The sequence below is a fragment of the Gobio gobio genome, assembly GCF_949357685.1.
Source record: "Gobio gobio genome assembly, chromosome: 1".
NCBI lineage: Eukaryota > Metazoa > Chordata > Actinopteri > Cypriniformes > Gobionidae > Gobio > Gobio gobio.
In genome coordinates, this window is record NC_137097.1 from 79257270 (window position 1) to 79273638 (window position 16369).

At 36.8% G+C, this 16369-nt stretch overlaps 1 protein-coding gene across 3 annotated transcripts; it reads left to right on the plus strand.

Annotated features, from left to right (window-relative positions):
* The first annotated feature begins 1045 nt into the window (after positions 1 to 1045).
* Positions 1046 to 11939, plus strand: LOC307126310 (H-2 class I histocompatibility antigen, Q10 alpha chain-like). Of its 3 annotated transcripts, XM_079816774.1 has the most exons (7): positions 1046 to 1209; positions 8179 to 8451; positions 8544 to 8831; positions 9860 to 10141; positions 11310 to 11351; positions 11462 to 11527; positions 11616 to 11939. In XM_079816774.1, exons 1-7 carry the CDS (start codon positions 1128 to 1130, stop codon positions 11693 to 11695), a joined length of 1113 nt encoding a protein of 370 aa, XP_079672900.1. In that variant the 5' UTR covers positions 1046 to 1127; the 3' UTR covers positions 11696 to 11939. The 3 variants fall into 3 exon arrangements, with proteins under 3 accessions (XP_079672900.1, XP_079672901.1, XP_079672899.1); XM_079816775.1 differs by lacking the exon at positions 11310 to 11351 and having other exon boundaries at positions 11616 to 11930; XM_079816773.1 differs by having other exon boundaries at positions 11462 to 11754.
* Positions 11940 to 16369: the final 4430 nt, after the last annotated feature.

The following is a 16369-nucleotide window of genomic DNA, read 5'->3' on the forward strand; positions in this document are numbered from 1 at the left end:
ACGCTCAAAATTGCTTAAATCACCTTTCTTTCCCATTCTGACATTCAGTTTGGAGTTCAGGAGATTGTCTTGACCAGGACCACACCCCTAAATGCATTGAAGCAACTGCCATGTGATTGGTTGATTAGATAATTGCATTAATGAGAAATTGGACAGGTGTTCCTAATAATCCTTTAGGTGAGTGTATATGAAGATGAAGAAATGGTGATTTACTAAGGCTTGCGCTCGTCGATGTACTGGAGTTTGTGCCATTATTTACCACCCAATAAAGCACATCTTAAACCAGACGCTAACTGGTAGATTGTGTTGGTCATTATGGATCCGGCTGCGTCTGTAATCTTTAATTTGTGTGTCATTAGTAGATCACATTCAGACCTGTCCACTCCCATCAGCGCTTTTAGTAATTCTGCCCTGTTTAGTCATTCTGCCCCCAAAGCTATTCTTGATATTTATATTTATGTAATTTTGTGAGTTTTATGGTTAGCTGGACAGCCCAGCTGTGATGCTGTAAGAACAGCTGTATTATAATAATGCATCAAAATCTGCTCTAGAACACTTTCAAAATATCAAACATGATAGAAATCCTCAGAATGGATGAAATCAGAGCTTGCGTGGGTTAGAGTTAGGCTTATACAGAGACGTGTCCTTCCCTCACGTCCTAAGAGGGTGGAGCTGAAACATTTGGAAAGGACAAGAGTATGCGCAAATAATAAATGAGAAGCGCAACTATCAATTTTTTCTGCTCGTTTCCTCATTCTGTGCTGTCAGTGGGTCACATGTTGCCTGTAGTGGTTTAACGGTCAGAAAGAGTTAGTAATTGTGTGTTAGTTTTTTTTCCTTATTGTACTAAATAAATGTTAAAATGGTTGACCTGATTAATAGCTTATGCACTACTAACATTTACGTCCAGGGTAAGTGTTGAAAACAACTTCAGTTTGTCCTGTGACAACCAGTGCACACTTTCACTCTGCAAAAAGTGTCAGTGTTTTTTTCTCACTGACTGTGGTCTTTATTTTCCACCACAAGATTTAAACGGGTCACTGCAGTGCGCATGTCTCTTTCAGACCACATATGCTAGATTTCCCAGCATCTATAACCATGAAATAGTATACGTAAAGCTTTCAGTCATGTGCACGAGTGTCGCGATGAAGATCTCCGCTCTGCTTGGTGTTTTTCTTCTTTATGGGACTTTGCCTTCAATTCAAGCAGGTAATTATGATTATTTTCTGCGTTTATCAGAGAACCAAAGTGAAAGTAGCAAGGATGTGTCATTATTATTAAAAATGTAATTGTAAGGGCAGATATGTAATTCGATTACAAATGTATGCCAACATGGTATTTTATGTATCTATTCTAAATATATGAGTATTCACAGCAAAATCCATCAGTGATAAATGAACACCCCTCAGTGTACAAACCATAGTGGTTGGGCTGGCTCTGTGTTAATATATCATGGTTAAGAAGTTTCTGGAAGAGATATTGAGATCACATGAGTACATGAAACTGAAACTGCGTTGGTGATAAATCAGAGCGTGGACTGAAATAGTTCAATTTCAGGTGAAAGATCAGATCTGCTGCAGACGTCCAACAGATTATTTGGGCACAGCGTAAGAAATCCACAGAGAAAGAGACAACCAGTATGGGGAAGACCTAGAGCAAGTGCGGAAATGAATTAAATACAGGAAATAGAAATTACTCTGAAAATGTATTACTGATGAGAAGACTATCTATGTATCATCTTTTTACTCTTATAAGTAATGTCAGAACTGTTTTAATGTTCCTTTTATTTTGTGATTATTGTAATTCCCTTTTCTGTGTTAAGCACTTTGAATTACCACAGTGTATGAGATGTGCTATATAAATAAACTTGCCTTGCCCATAGTCACAACAAAACATCAAAATAAAAGCAAACTGGAATAATCAATTAAAATTACAGGACAATTGAGCTGCATAAATGATTCATGCTGCAATGCATGATGGGTGCCATGGATGAGCTTTGACTGGTGGCAAATATCAGTATCGTGATATGTATCGAATCGTGACACCCCTATAGTAGCATTCATGTTTGACATCATTATCTGTAAGGGACACTGGCTTCACCATCATCGGTGCCCACCCACACCCAATCCACATGACAGTATTTGCAATGACCATCCCTTGTCCAAAACTGAGCGTATTGTAAAGAAAGGTTATGACTGCTGTGTTTACACTTGACTGAACATTGGTCTGTGCTTTACACCAGGGGCCCGTTTCAGAAAGGAGGTTAAATGGAAACTCTGAGTATGTTAACCCTGAAATAAGGGAAACTCTGGGTTTTCTGTTTCAGAATGGGAGGTATGTCAAACCCGAGAAAGCAGGGTAAGTCAAGCCCGTTTCTAAAAGAGAGGTAACTTATACTCAGAGTCAGTTACCAGGGTAACTTACTCTGTGAACCTAACCTGAGGCCTGTACCATGATGGTAGTTTAACAAACTCAAGGTTACAGGATTAGTTTCGAGTTGACAAAACCAAACCAATCTATTCAGGCTTTGTTGGTCCCATGATACTATCAGTATCAACTGACTCTGTCAACTCAGGCTTTGATCCTGAGTTTAGGAGTTTAGCTGTGACATCATCAGTGAACAGCCAATCACACGCTGTGGATCAGTGGAACTGAGATTCACTTCTCGCGAGAGAAGCAGCGAGATTCATTTCTGTCTTCTGCAGAATATTACATGATTGAAAAATATTAAGAATTTAAACTAATTTACACAGGAAGAAGAAAAGAGCTGTCTATGAAAGAGGACAACTTAAAGAAAAATCTTACTACGTCAATGCAAGTAAACGTTATTAAGTTAGTTTAGTTGATATATAGAGAGAATTGAACATTTAAGCTCACATGTAGTCATTTTTATAGCTTTATTTATTGATTTTGAAGCTTATTTGTATGACTTTTATATAGGCTATTTATATTAATTTTAACCAAGTGCCTATTAATGATTAACTAAAATTATACATGTGTAATTGATTAAGGGTGTAATAATTACATAAATGATAAATAAACCAACATTTTTATTATTATAAATAAGCATTGTTAAAAGCCAGACGCTTTAGTCTTTAAAAAATTTTTGCTATGTAGTGACCTTTAATTTGGAGTAGAAACAGGGGGAGTGACTTTATTGCATCAGAGGTGTGTCACTTTACTCACAGCTGATGGGTCCAATTTCAGTTTGAGCTCTCTTATCCAGAACATAACCTGCCCTGGAGCAGGTTAGCCGTGGAGCGTAAGTTACTATGGAGATGAACACTGCTAAAGCCAAACCTCTTTAATGGTACCAAAAACCCAGGATTGGCACAAACTAAGCTTAAACATATCTGGCTAGCCAGCTAAACCGGCTTCATGGTATAGGCCCCTGGTGTTTGCAATCTAACAGACACGCTAGACCCCTGGTCTGGAGCAGGTTTTCTTTGGTAAACCCAGAGTTTCTTTCAGTCTCCTCCCCTTTTTAAAGCTCCAACGGTGTTTAAATACTTAATTCATTCATTCAAACGCCACAAATGCTTTTCTTACTGAGTATTTTGGTCATATTCCATGTACAAATATCAAAACAATTATAAATTAGATCTAAATCTAAAGTAAGCAAAGTTTTCTTAAAACAAATTAAATTATCTGCCACTTGACAAAAACACATAGTAAGAAAAGCATTTTTGCAGTGCAGGAACGTTCATTCATTGCTCATATTTTCATCATGGAATGGAAGAATGCCAGATGGTAGTATGATATATATGCCATAACCACCACCACAGCTGTTAAATACATTTATTTACAATTTTTATTGTCTTCTTTATTTCCTACAAATACTTATTATTTTTCCTGTTGAATGTTAATATTCTTCCTCCATCTCCTCTTCATCTGTCAGTGGTGCTGGTGTTAGTAGAAGTCAAATGTTAATGTCATTACTATAATTAATAAATGTAACCGGTGGGATCAGAGAACATCTCATTATGTGAAAGAGCATAGACCCTTTCACATTTCTGGGTTTCCGAAGCTGAAGTCGTCATAGTTGGGTTAAAGGTGAACTATGTAGGATTTTTGCAGTAAAACATCCAGAAACCACTAGGCCAGTGTTATATATTTTGTTCAGTTGAGTACTTAGAATATCCCAAATGTTTTCAACTATTTGTAAATCGTGAGAAATTGCTATTTTAACCAAGGAGCCGGGACGTGTGAGCTATGGGTGTGAGGGAGTCGCCTGTCGATTGCGTCATATCTGCGTCACCCTCGGTCTCCGGTTTTATTCAGTGAAACGCTTTACTCTCACTGCATTGTGAACAAGTGTCATAGCAGCCGCCGAGCGAACGTCATAACTTCCTTTTCAACACACTCAGATATATCTAATACGATAAACAGAGTTACGTTACCTCACACTCAGCACTGGAGAAGAGGAAGTGCCGCCGGCAACCGTGTCATAATAAAAGTCCCGCCAGCGACTATGCCATAATAACAGTCCCGCTCTTCAATCGCTCCTGCGGCCTTGCTCAGCTCCACAACACTCGGTCCTGCTCTGCTTCAGACTACAGTAATGTTAATAATCGCATCCATGAACATGATTTCTGCCCGAGTCCTATCCTGACTGTTTCCCACCGGCTGTGAGGTGAAGACCACATGTCCCGAGATTTTGCGCTCAAACGTGCCGTCATCAAACTACGCCTTTGTTTTGAACAGGCGACCTCTAGTGGACGGAAAAGTTACATAGTGTAGCTTTAACTTTTATACCGGTGAATGAGAGAATACATTAAATATATATTTTTGTGTCCCCATTTGCTCAAATAGCAAAAGAAAAACTCCACAATAGTGATTTCACAACTTTCAAAAAGAGGGAAAAAATAGAGTGAGGTTTATAACGGAAGTGAAAAGAGAGAAATATATTATTTTTCACCATCACTCCCATAGACACTGTATTAGAAAAACTCTCACAACAGCGGTAACTTGTTTTTTGTAATTTGATGCAAAAGTAATATAATACAAAGTATTAGTGTTATAAATGTACATACATTAAAAATGTATATATATATACAAAAAACGTTGAAGGATTTATGATATTGATGACCATTAAAATACGTCATCACAGTGAAAAGGGTCTTTGTGCTGCACATTGGACACTGAATGATTTTTATTTAAATGTAAAACCCGTGAACATTTTATGCTTAAAGCTTTACCTGATTGAATTATGTTTTTATTTTTTCATTTTTAGCTGCTGTCACATTCTTTTTTTGCCTTTTGGATCCCATGAAAATTAAACTTAATTAAAATAATTAATCCCTTCACTGTCACCCCCATTTTTGGGCATAGACATGAAAATGTACTATACAAACTTAAACAGCTGTAATTCATGAATGCTTTGGGAAACAGACATAAGGTTGGGATGTAAAGTGGAATAATTAAAATGTATTAATATTTAAAAGTTATTAAAGTTTATTGTTATGAAAATGTTATGTAATATTTGTTTTATTATAAAAAAATTATATATATATAAAAAAAATATGTTTCAGCCTAAAAATGCTAAAAAAGTAAAAGCCACAAGTCTAAATGAGATGTGTGTCAAATTTCAGCTTGATATCTCAAAAAATTAGGTTTCTGAGACTTTAAGTTGTCACATCACAAATGGCCACTAGGAGACACCCTTGTTCAATGTTGATTCCCAAAGGTCACTTAGTTGCTTGAACTTGCATCTGACACCACAGCACAAACACAGAGAGAGATTTAAAAAAAAAACATTACATTTTTTTTTTTACTTTTTTAAAGTGCAGTTTGTGTGATCCTGCTTTCTGCTCTGGACGTTTGTAAAAGTTCAGCAGCATTTCCAAACAGGAGGTTGATTGTGATTGGCACGTGTATGCAATTATACCTAAACAAGCTTTCTATTGGATAATGTTTGTGCTTTCAAAGAGGTGATTAGCCAACTGATATGCTGAAGGCATAGTAACAGCCTAGTAACAGCTCTGACAGCTCTGTTTGGCTACTGAGTCTTTCTTGACTTGATTTTATTGGACATAACATTGTAAAGATGGGCTGTTGCTTGTCAGAAGACTCTACCAATATAGCAATTTGTATGTTATAGCAAATCCACACACACACACACACACACACACACACACACACACACACACACACACACACACACACACACACACACAAAAAGATTTTATTACAAAATGAATATTCTAATTATTCTAATTATTATAACTATATATACTAACATTATGATTCTCATTCAAGACAATATACAGAAACAATGAATATATATATATGGATATACTAGATATATAATTACTAGAATATATGTTTTATTATGAATCTTTAGCATGAAAACAGAAGTTTCAATGATTAAAAGTGGGTGCATCGACTTTTTGTGACAAAGGTCAGAACTCCTGTTATGTCATAGATTTTTTGAGGTGCACTCTTGTCATAAATTCATTTATTACTTTTCCTACATAAATTAACAAAAAACAGGGGTGACATATCTATTAAGGAGGCTTAGACCTTTCCAACGATATATAGTTTGTCATGATTAGATAAGGGTTTAATTGTAAAATATTGAAGCAAACGTAGGCGTCCCGCCAGCGGGACGGTGACAAACGTACATATTGACCCGGAAGTATGGGAACGTCTTTTTGTTGGGTGCTGTTGCCATGGTGAATCGTAATATCGGAGCTCCATTGATCGTGGCTTTTCATAGTCGTGGTGCACGAGCTTAACTCAGAGTCAGTCTACTCAGAGTTGATTGAACTACCTCAATTCAGCTGTTCTGAAACCCAAAACTCAAGAGTTTCCCATCTCAGAGTAAGTCAACTCAGAGTTCAGCTTTAAACTCAGAGTTGGTTGAACCTCCTTATTGAAACGGGCCCCTGCTCTTCGCTGTCTAGAGCAACTTCACCCCACAGGTATAAATAAAACAGGCTGGGTGCAGATTAATATTTAATATTTTTTATTTTATATATATATATATATATATATATATATATATATATATATATATATATATATATATATATATATATATATATATGTGCATATGCGAGATAACTACATGAATATTTCTGAAATAATCAGTTAATATTTCTCTAGCTTGTCAAATCCATGCCTAGAGAGAAGAAAACTCTTTCTAGTCCCTGCCCTGCCCAATGTTATGTCTAATGTGTCAAAGCATTAGTCCGGTTGTTTGATGAGAGAGAGATTATTTGTCATAAACACTTTAAGAATCCGTCCAGCAGCGGAAGACTGTTATTCTGCACACTCTAAAAAAACATTTGGTTGTTTCAACCCAAATTTCGGTAGTATGGACAAACCAAACCCAACCAAACCAAACCAAAAAAATGATTAACTCAGCAGTTGGGTTTATCCATACTTTACCCAAATTTGGATTGCAATCATCTCCCGTCCTGATTTTGCAGTGTTCACTAATGCGAATGCGCGATGATCTGGAAGTTTTACCAACATAAGCGAGACCACATGGACACCGGATAAGTTAAATCACACGTATAGAAGAACAAGTGATGGTACCAAATATCAAAGTATTACGATCAGTGTGTGAAAGACTAAAATACCTAAACTATTTAAAAGCACAAATGCTGTTACCTTATATAAATATATTAGACAATTTTGGATCACTAGAAATAATATGCCAATGCCTGTAAGACTTTGCAAAACTCCACACCCAATGCTAAATCCTCAACAGTGCAAACAGGACCATTACATGATTGTTTGATTATCCGTGTGTACACTATATGTACACTATATTGCCAAAAGTATTGGGACGCCTCTCCAAATCACTGAGTTCAGGTGTTGAATCCCTTCATGGCCACAGGTGTGTAACTCAAGCTCTAGGCCTGCAGAGATGCTTCTACACACATTAGTGAGAGAATGGGCCGCTCTCAGGAGCTCAGAGAACTCAAGCGTGGGGCCGTGATCGGTGGACACCTGTGCAATAAGTCCATTCGGGACATTTCCTCACTCCTAAATATTCCACGCTCAACTGTTAGTGGGATTATAACAAAGTGGAAGTGATTGGGAACAACAGCCACAAATGAAATCACAGAGCAGGGGTCAGCGCATGCTGCCACTGGACTCTCTAAAAAGAAATGTTAAAAAACAACACACAGCATGTGTTGATGGTATTTGACACACTCTTCATTGCAGAGAGACACTCGCTGTATTACATTTACACGGCCTTGTCCAAACCCGTGGATCTGCCGGGCATCTATGAATTCACTGCTATGGGTCTGCTAGACGACAGACAGATCGACTATTACAACAGCAAGGAAAAGAGAAAGATTCCCAAACAGCCCTGGATGAAAGAAAAACTGATGGATGATTACTGGGAAAAAGGCACTCAGTCGAGAAAGAGCAAAGAACAGTGGTTTAATGTGAACGTCAATATTCTGATGAACCGCATGAGACAAGATGAATCAGGTGAGGAACATTCTTACAGTTTAACCTGCATTTGGTTTTTATTAAGCCTGTTATCATCTCACAACAAACATTTCAATTTGTGTCCGTGTCAGATCTTCATGTTCTTCAGTGGAGACACGGTTGTGAAGTTGAGCAGCAGGGAGATGAAGTGACGTTTCTCAAAGGCGTTTCTGAGTACGGCTATGATGGAGAAAACTTCTTGTCTTTTGATATTAAAGAGTCTCAATGGGTCGCCTTAGTTGATGCTGCTCTACCAACCAAGAGGAAATGGGACAATGTGCCAATCCTAAACCAATACACCAAAGGCTACCTGGAGAAAGAGTGTGTGGACTGGCTCAACAAATTCAGAGAATATGGAGACCAGGAGCTCAGCAACGGCTGTGAGTTTAGCTGTGTTCACACTGTCAGTCCAAATCTGATTATCTGTCCATCCGATTGTAATCTGATCCTAAATCATGCACTGTCCACAATGTGTATATCGTACTTTCAGCATTTTTCCTATAACAGCATCTGACGTTTTAATGTGATTTATTTTGCCGTTCACACAAATGTGATCATGACCTATGGTCATGAGCTTTGGGTCATGACTGAAAGGACAAGATCCCGGATACAGGCGGCCGAAATGAGCTTTCTCCGCAGGGTGGCTGGGCGCTCCCTTAGAGATAGGGTGAGAAGCTCAGTCACTCGGGAGGAACTCGGAGTAGAGCCGCTGCTCCTCCACATCGAGAGGGGCCAGCTGAGGTGGCTCGGGCATCTGTTCCGGATGCCTCCTGAACGCCTTCCCGGGAAGGTGTTTCGGGCATGTCCAACCGGGAGGAGGCCCCGGGGAAGACCTAGGACACGCTGGAGGGACTATGTCTCCCGGCTGGCCTTGGAACGCCTCGGGGTTCCCCCGGAAGAGCTGGAGGAAGTGTCTAGGGAGAGGGAAGTCTGGGCATCTCTGCTTAGACTGCTGCCCCCGCGACCCGGATAAGCGGAAGAAGATGGATGGATGGATGGACAAATGTGATCATTTACATTTACATTTAGTCATTTAGCAGACGCTTTTATCCAAAGCGACTTACAAATGAGAGCAATAGAAGCAACTACAACAGTCAGAGGCTACAGTATGCAAGTGCTGTAACAAGTCTCAGTTAATCTAACACAGAACACACAGGATTTTTTTTTTTTTTTTTTTTTATAAATAAATTAGACAGACAGAAAAATTAATAGAATGTTAAGTGCTATTCTTGATTGGTCAGGTGCTGCTGGAAGAGATGCATCTTTAGATGTTTTTTGAAAATGATCAGATTCCAATCGGATGTACAGAAAAATCATATTTGAACTGACAGTCTGAATGAGGCTTAAATGTGTTTGTATTTCTTTATTATCTGCATGTTTCATATAGAGATGATTCCTATGTTTTCAGCTCCTCCGGATGTTCATGTGTTTTCAAGGAAATCCAGTGACGAATCCAAGCTGAAACTCACCTGTCTGGCCACTGGCTTCTACCCCAAAGACGTGATGATGACCATTAGGAAATATGGCACATCTCTGCCTGAAGATGAGATTGAATCCTCAGGAATCAGACCAAACCATGATGGATCCTTCCAGATGAGGAAGAGTGTGGAGATCAAGGAGGAGGAAAGAGCAGATTATGATTGTTTTGTGTCCCACAAGAGCATCAAACAACCAATTATCACCAAATTGGGTAATTAAAGCAGCTACTGTACATAGACAGATAGAAATATCACCTGAATATCACCATCTACTCAAATAATAGTATTGATGGCTCAATCAGACTGAAACGTCTTCATGTAAACACATCGATTGATCTGATTGACCTCGAACCAAATGAAATTCCATGTAGACTTGAAATAATCCCATCAATAGGAAAAGAGTTAATCCTGTAAAAATTTGAATATGACTTTTCACTTATGCAGTACCGTCATGTGCATGCTTACATTCATTTTACGTTTTACAAATGTGCGTCTTATGAAAATCTCACGTCTTATAAAGTGGTCAGTGGAGGACACTGAATATTTACTAAATATTTGCTCTTGTGTCCATTCAAAGAACCAATTATCGTCAAACTAGGTAGGCAAACTGAAAGAATCAATTCAATTATTATATTGTAATGCTTTATTTCAGATATTATTCAAATTCAAATATTCAAATATTGTTTCAGCTTTATTCATGAAATAATATGTCTGAGATGTAAGACCCGCTAGAATTTGTTCCTACGATGGTAAGGATAGCGGTTTGAAGGCCATTGCGCGTTCCATGTTTTCGGCCGGGCAAGAATGGATTTAATTCTAATTTGTGTTTAATCTGACTCCATTTTATCATAATCTCGAATTTGGGATAGAATGTCAATTGGTTGTTTGGTCATTTATATTTAATATTTAGTCATGCATTTAATTATTCTGTTTTAACCCTTTGTTGAAATCATATCCGTTTCACAATCTGAGATAATGAATCATTCCAGAGTAGATCAGAATAGGTCAAAATGTAACAATTTATTAACAGTCAGGTAAATGTATGATGCCAATTACATAATCAATCCAAAGATAATTCATACATAACATAAACAATTCCGAAATAGCCTAAAGAGTGAAAGATTTCCTGACCGTCTGAATATTACGAGAGAGAGAGAGACAAAGAGGAGAGCCAAAGAGATGGCCCTAAGCAGAGAAAGCCAGAGAATAGAAGAGAGCAAGCAGCAGTTACAACTTCTTTTTATCTCTCCTTGACCATGTGACCAAACCGTGAGCCATTCAAACTGAAACTGTCCAATCATATCAAAACGTGAGACGTTCAAACTAACCAGTCAGACCAAGCTTCTCTCACTGTAAAGGTGTGATCCCTTTTGTCTTTAGGAATTCCAAACGGCCGTTCTGATGAGGAGGATGGGGATGAGGGTTGGTAACAGTACAGCACATATCTTTGTTCAATTTCATTAGGCAAGTTTTCCCAGTCTTTCAGAGAATAGCACTGCAACTTCATACTTGATTTTATTGTGGTTTTCCAGCTGCTGAATCACTGAATGCCAGTACAGCTAAAGCCGAAGAGCCTTTGTCTAGGCAAGAATCTGATGGTATGTCTTCACTTCTTTTGTTATTTATCAGGCAAATGTCTAGTAGATTCAGCACTGGAGATTTGACATTTCACTGTTTCTCCAACAGGACAAGCGAGTTCTGCTGAAACATCAGACATCAGTGCAACTGTTTTCATATTTTACCTCTCTCTCTCATATTTCATTTAATCTGGATATTTTGAAGCACTTTGCTAAAACTGACAGATCTTTTTATTTGAAGAGAGATGATTTTCCAGACTCAAATTGAATGTTATGAATATAATTAAATTTAGCCATTAAAAAAATGTAATAAATAAAACGTGTGAGTTTGTCTTTCCGACCTGCATAGAGGCCAAACATCATGTTTCCATTGTTAAACAGAACTTTCATCACTATTTTCAATAATAAAATCAAGTCCATTGACATACATTGCAAAGCTAAATTTACATCTATATCTTTTTTAAATTGAAAGATCATGTTTAGCAGGGTATATTCTATGAATAAGTATAAAATATATAACAATTAAATAACAAGTATTGTTTTTTCTTCCATTAGTCATTCTTAAAAAAAGTATGCCAACCGTTTGCCTTAAAAAAAACAAGTAAAGTGAAGTGTGTGGTGGTAACAAATGCTTAGTTAGTATAGTTCACTTACACTTAACTAAATAACTGTAGAGAGTACTTGATGATGAATGTTGAAGTGTGTGTGTGACTCAAACATGATCAACTGTAAGATATTGTCACAAATATAGAAGGATTATATCAAACACAATTAAAAGTTTTTGAGATACACGTGTATATGAGATATACGACATGAAGGGACGTATAACATAAGTTGCTTTTAAACGGTAACCTAATTTCTGACTAAATCAATAACTATAGTTAATTATACAATCAGAAGCTAGGTCAACTTTTAAAATCAAACTATCAAACTTCTCTTCCTTTGAAACTAAATAACTGTGTTTTCTTGTTGCATTGCTGCATCAATAGGAAGATAATCACAATAATATAGCAATATAACAATACTAAGTGCCCAAACAAAGTGAACACTGATCTCCATAACGGTGAGTCATTGTTTTTGTTTTTTTTTGCGTGACAAAATGGTACTCAAACCAATCTTGGGTTTAACTTGGGTTTTCTGAGTAAACAAGGTATAGTATGTGTATAGTACAGATTATTCGATTTTTAAGTGAAGTTAACTAAAACGTGTTAGTTAGAATCGCTGTTGGATTTTACAATTTAATAGCATTTGAGTGTGTAACAGTGCTGTTTTGGAACACAGCTCTTATTGAGAATCTATTATTAAAAACATTTTCCACAAAGCGGGTTTTGGTGAAGAGGAGGGAGATTCAACAATACTCCTCCGATGGTTTTAGCACGCAGGAAAAATGTGTAACAGGCACTTTTGTTTTGTCTTTTCCTTCAAATAAATTTGGCTGAATAAAGTCACAACTCTTCAAACCGAGGATTCTGTTTAAAAATAAACACAAGTAAATTAGATGAAGCCCATGTACATACTCGCTGAGAAGCACACTAGATAGTCGAGGTGAAATGTGTAACATCAGAAGAGAACTTTAACCAACGTCAGAACTACTTTCACTTTCACTTTTGAATCATGTGCCGCTGTTTGTCTCCTGAAGGAGGCGCTGTGACTCCAGAAACACCAGCGAAACAGTGTCAGGTCCGCGTAATGAAATGAAACGTTTTAACTCAATGACATTAATCAGATCTGTAAACAGTATTTTGTTAACATTTAATATAAATGTACACAAACCTTTGGGAATGTATTTGTCTGTCTGTAGTAGACCATCCATTAATGAATGAAGTAAAGTGGGGTTTTCCTGTCAGGTAATAGACAATGTATATACAGGTGCTGGTCATATAATTAGAATATCATCAAAAAGTTGATTTATTTCACTACTTCCTTTCAAAAAGTCAAACTTGTATATTATATTCATTCATTACACACATACTGATATATTTCAAAGGTCTATTTCTTTTAATTTTAATGATTATAACTGACAACTAAGGAAAATCCCAAATTCAGTATCTCAGAAAATTAGAATATTACTTAAGACCAATACAAAGAAAGGATTTTTAGAAATCTTGGCCAACTGAAAAGTATGAATGTACAGCACTCAATACTTAGTTGGGGCTCCTTTTGCCTGAATTACTGCAGCAATGCATAATATATATATATATATATATAATTTATATATATATATTAGGGGTGTAACGGTACGTGTATTCGTTTCGGTACAGGACTTTCGGTATGGTGCACTCGTGTACTGAACGGTTATGAATGTAATCTTTAACAGTTAACAGTCGGCTTGTTTTAAGCGCGGAACACACTTCAATCCTAGTTCCCACACGAACATATTAAGTATTCAGTCCATTTTATCACGAAATTCAAACGATAAATGCTGTTTTAACGCTCTTTAATGTGACGTGACTGATGGACGCGTATCAGTTCAACTTAAAGCGGCAGTGCGAGTGAATGCGATCATCTCTTCCTAAGAATAAACATAAATTAATACATCTTAAGGTATGTTGAGGATACATTAGGCTACAACTTACTGAAATATATCATATGTCGTGTAATCGCTACATCTGTGTTTCAACCGCGGAAAGACAATAAAACAGCTGTGTCATGCAGAATCACGTTTACTCAGCAGTCATTCAGTGTCCACAGCTGTAGCTCACTAGAGAAATCAACTCTTTCACTGAATACATGCACTATATTAGCCGTTATATTCATTATATTAGCCGTTATATATTCATTATATACTACTTAGCCTGTTAGTGATGTCTTGTTTATTTAATGTATGTTTAAATAAACCTGTCATGAAAATTACAGCCACTAAATGATTATATTTCAACAACGAATACAAATAATTAGATTTAGAAGTTAATGCAAAAACTGCCTTATGTGAATCTTATGAGTGTTGATTATTATATCTAAAAATAAATAGCAACTGAATTTAGGCTAATAGTTTGGGCTCTGTTGTTAATCTTTAATAGCTATATGTAAGTAAGGGCTCCCTATATAGTTTACAGCATTATCTTTAAGAAACTTTTAGTTATAATTTAATACATTTAAGGACAGACACAATTTTTTTCTTTAAACCACTGTTGAATAAAAATTAATAAAAAGCAATTTTATAAAACTGCTGTACCGAATCTGTATCGAACTGGGACTTCAAAACCAAGGTACGTACCGAACCGTCAGTTTTGTGTATCGTTACACCCCTAATATAGGCTATATATATATATATATATATATATATATATATATATATATATATATATATATATATATATATATATATATATATATATATATATATATATATATATATATATATATATATATATATATATAATTATATTATTGGATATATTTTTTATTATTATTATTATTATTATTGTTTTTTTTTTGTTTTGTTTTTCCATATATACAATTGTCTTCATTTACTGTGTACTTACTTCATTACATTTACTTCATAGCCTGTATGTACTTTCTCGAGAGAGAGAGGGAAAAAAAAACAGTTCCATTGAGACCATTTTCAGGAAATTACATCATTTGTTTTTTCCGCTGGAACTGAAGTAAGCTTCAACTCTCACTCTATACTTTTTTTTTTATTTTTTAAATGTTATCCTTTTTGCCTGAGGAACCGGGACGTGTGAGGGAGTCGCCTGTCAATGACATCATATCTGCGTTCCCCTTGGTTTCCAACATGGAGAAGCGATTTCCTCTCACTGCAGTGTGAACAAGTGTCATAGCAGCCGCCGAGAGAATGCACAGAGTAACATAATCCCATCATCAACACACTCAGATGTGTCTAATATGATCAACAGAGCTGCTTTACCTCATTGTCACAATTCACCAGTGTGAGTGCCCATGATCACCACCAGAGGGCACTCCAACCCGGACTGTCATTCTATCATAGACTACATTACCCATAATCCTTTGCACTCACTGTTTACACACGTGTCTCATTACCTCACTACCTCTGCCTATATGTACCATGTTCACTCTGTCATTCACGGTGAAGTCTTGTTTGTTGTAACACTGCATTTCTGAGTATTGTCCCTGGTTTCTTGTCTCTTGGTCTTGGATTACTTGCCTGTTCCGTGGATTATCCTGTCTCTCCTGCCTTGTTTGCCTGTTTGGACTGCTTGCCTGTGTATGACCTGTTGCCTGCTTCAGACTACAGTAACGTTAATAATCACATCCATCAACATGATTTCTGCCCGAGTCCTATCCCGAATCTTTCCCACTGGCTGTGAGCTGAAGACCACATGTCCCAAGATTCTGTGCTTCTGGCGTCATCAAGCTACGCCTTTGTTTTGCATAGGCAACTCTAGCGGATGGAAAAGTTACATAGTGTACCTTTAAACATGTAACTATTGTAACATGTAACCTTGACCAATATCCTAATAGTTAAACATGTAACTCTTTTGGTAGAATGCTAAAAACAATTTTTTCCCCAAAAATTATGAAGCCAAAATGTTACCACATAACAGGAATGACCCCACAGTTTATAATGTTTTTTATTAGTTGCAGGTTTTGTGCAGTTGTCCCTGACTGAATGCAGTCATTAACTTCGAAAGAACATGTGAAAGTGTTGCTACTAAAAATGAGCAACAAAAAAAATTGTCAATAAAAATTGTGTTTTCCCGGCAAGAAGGTAAACAGATTATCTTTTTTTACGATTTCACGATTACATGGTATTTCACAAACTATTCTCTGCCCAAATTAATCAACCGTGCTGCAAGAATGTGAGTAGTGACAACACCACTCAGGATCGGCTGCCAGTTTCTCTGTAGCTTGCTAAATGTGCTTTTTGAGCAATGGGAACAC

Bases quoted from the DNA above. Each gene is read 5' to 3' on its own strand.
- LOC307126310 (XM_079816773.1), top strand. From the start codon at position 1,128: ATGTGCACGAGTGTCGCGATGAAGATCTCCGCTCTGCTTGGTGTTTTT. The intron at 1,210-8,178 runs GTAATTATGATT...TCTTCATTGCAG, and splicing joins TTTGCCTTCAATTCAAGCAG to AGAGACACTCGCTGTATTAC. The intron at 8,832-9,859 runs GTGAGTTTAGCT...CTATGTTTTCAG, and splicing joins CCAGGAGCTCAGCAACGGCT to CTCCTCCGGATGTTCATGTG.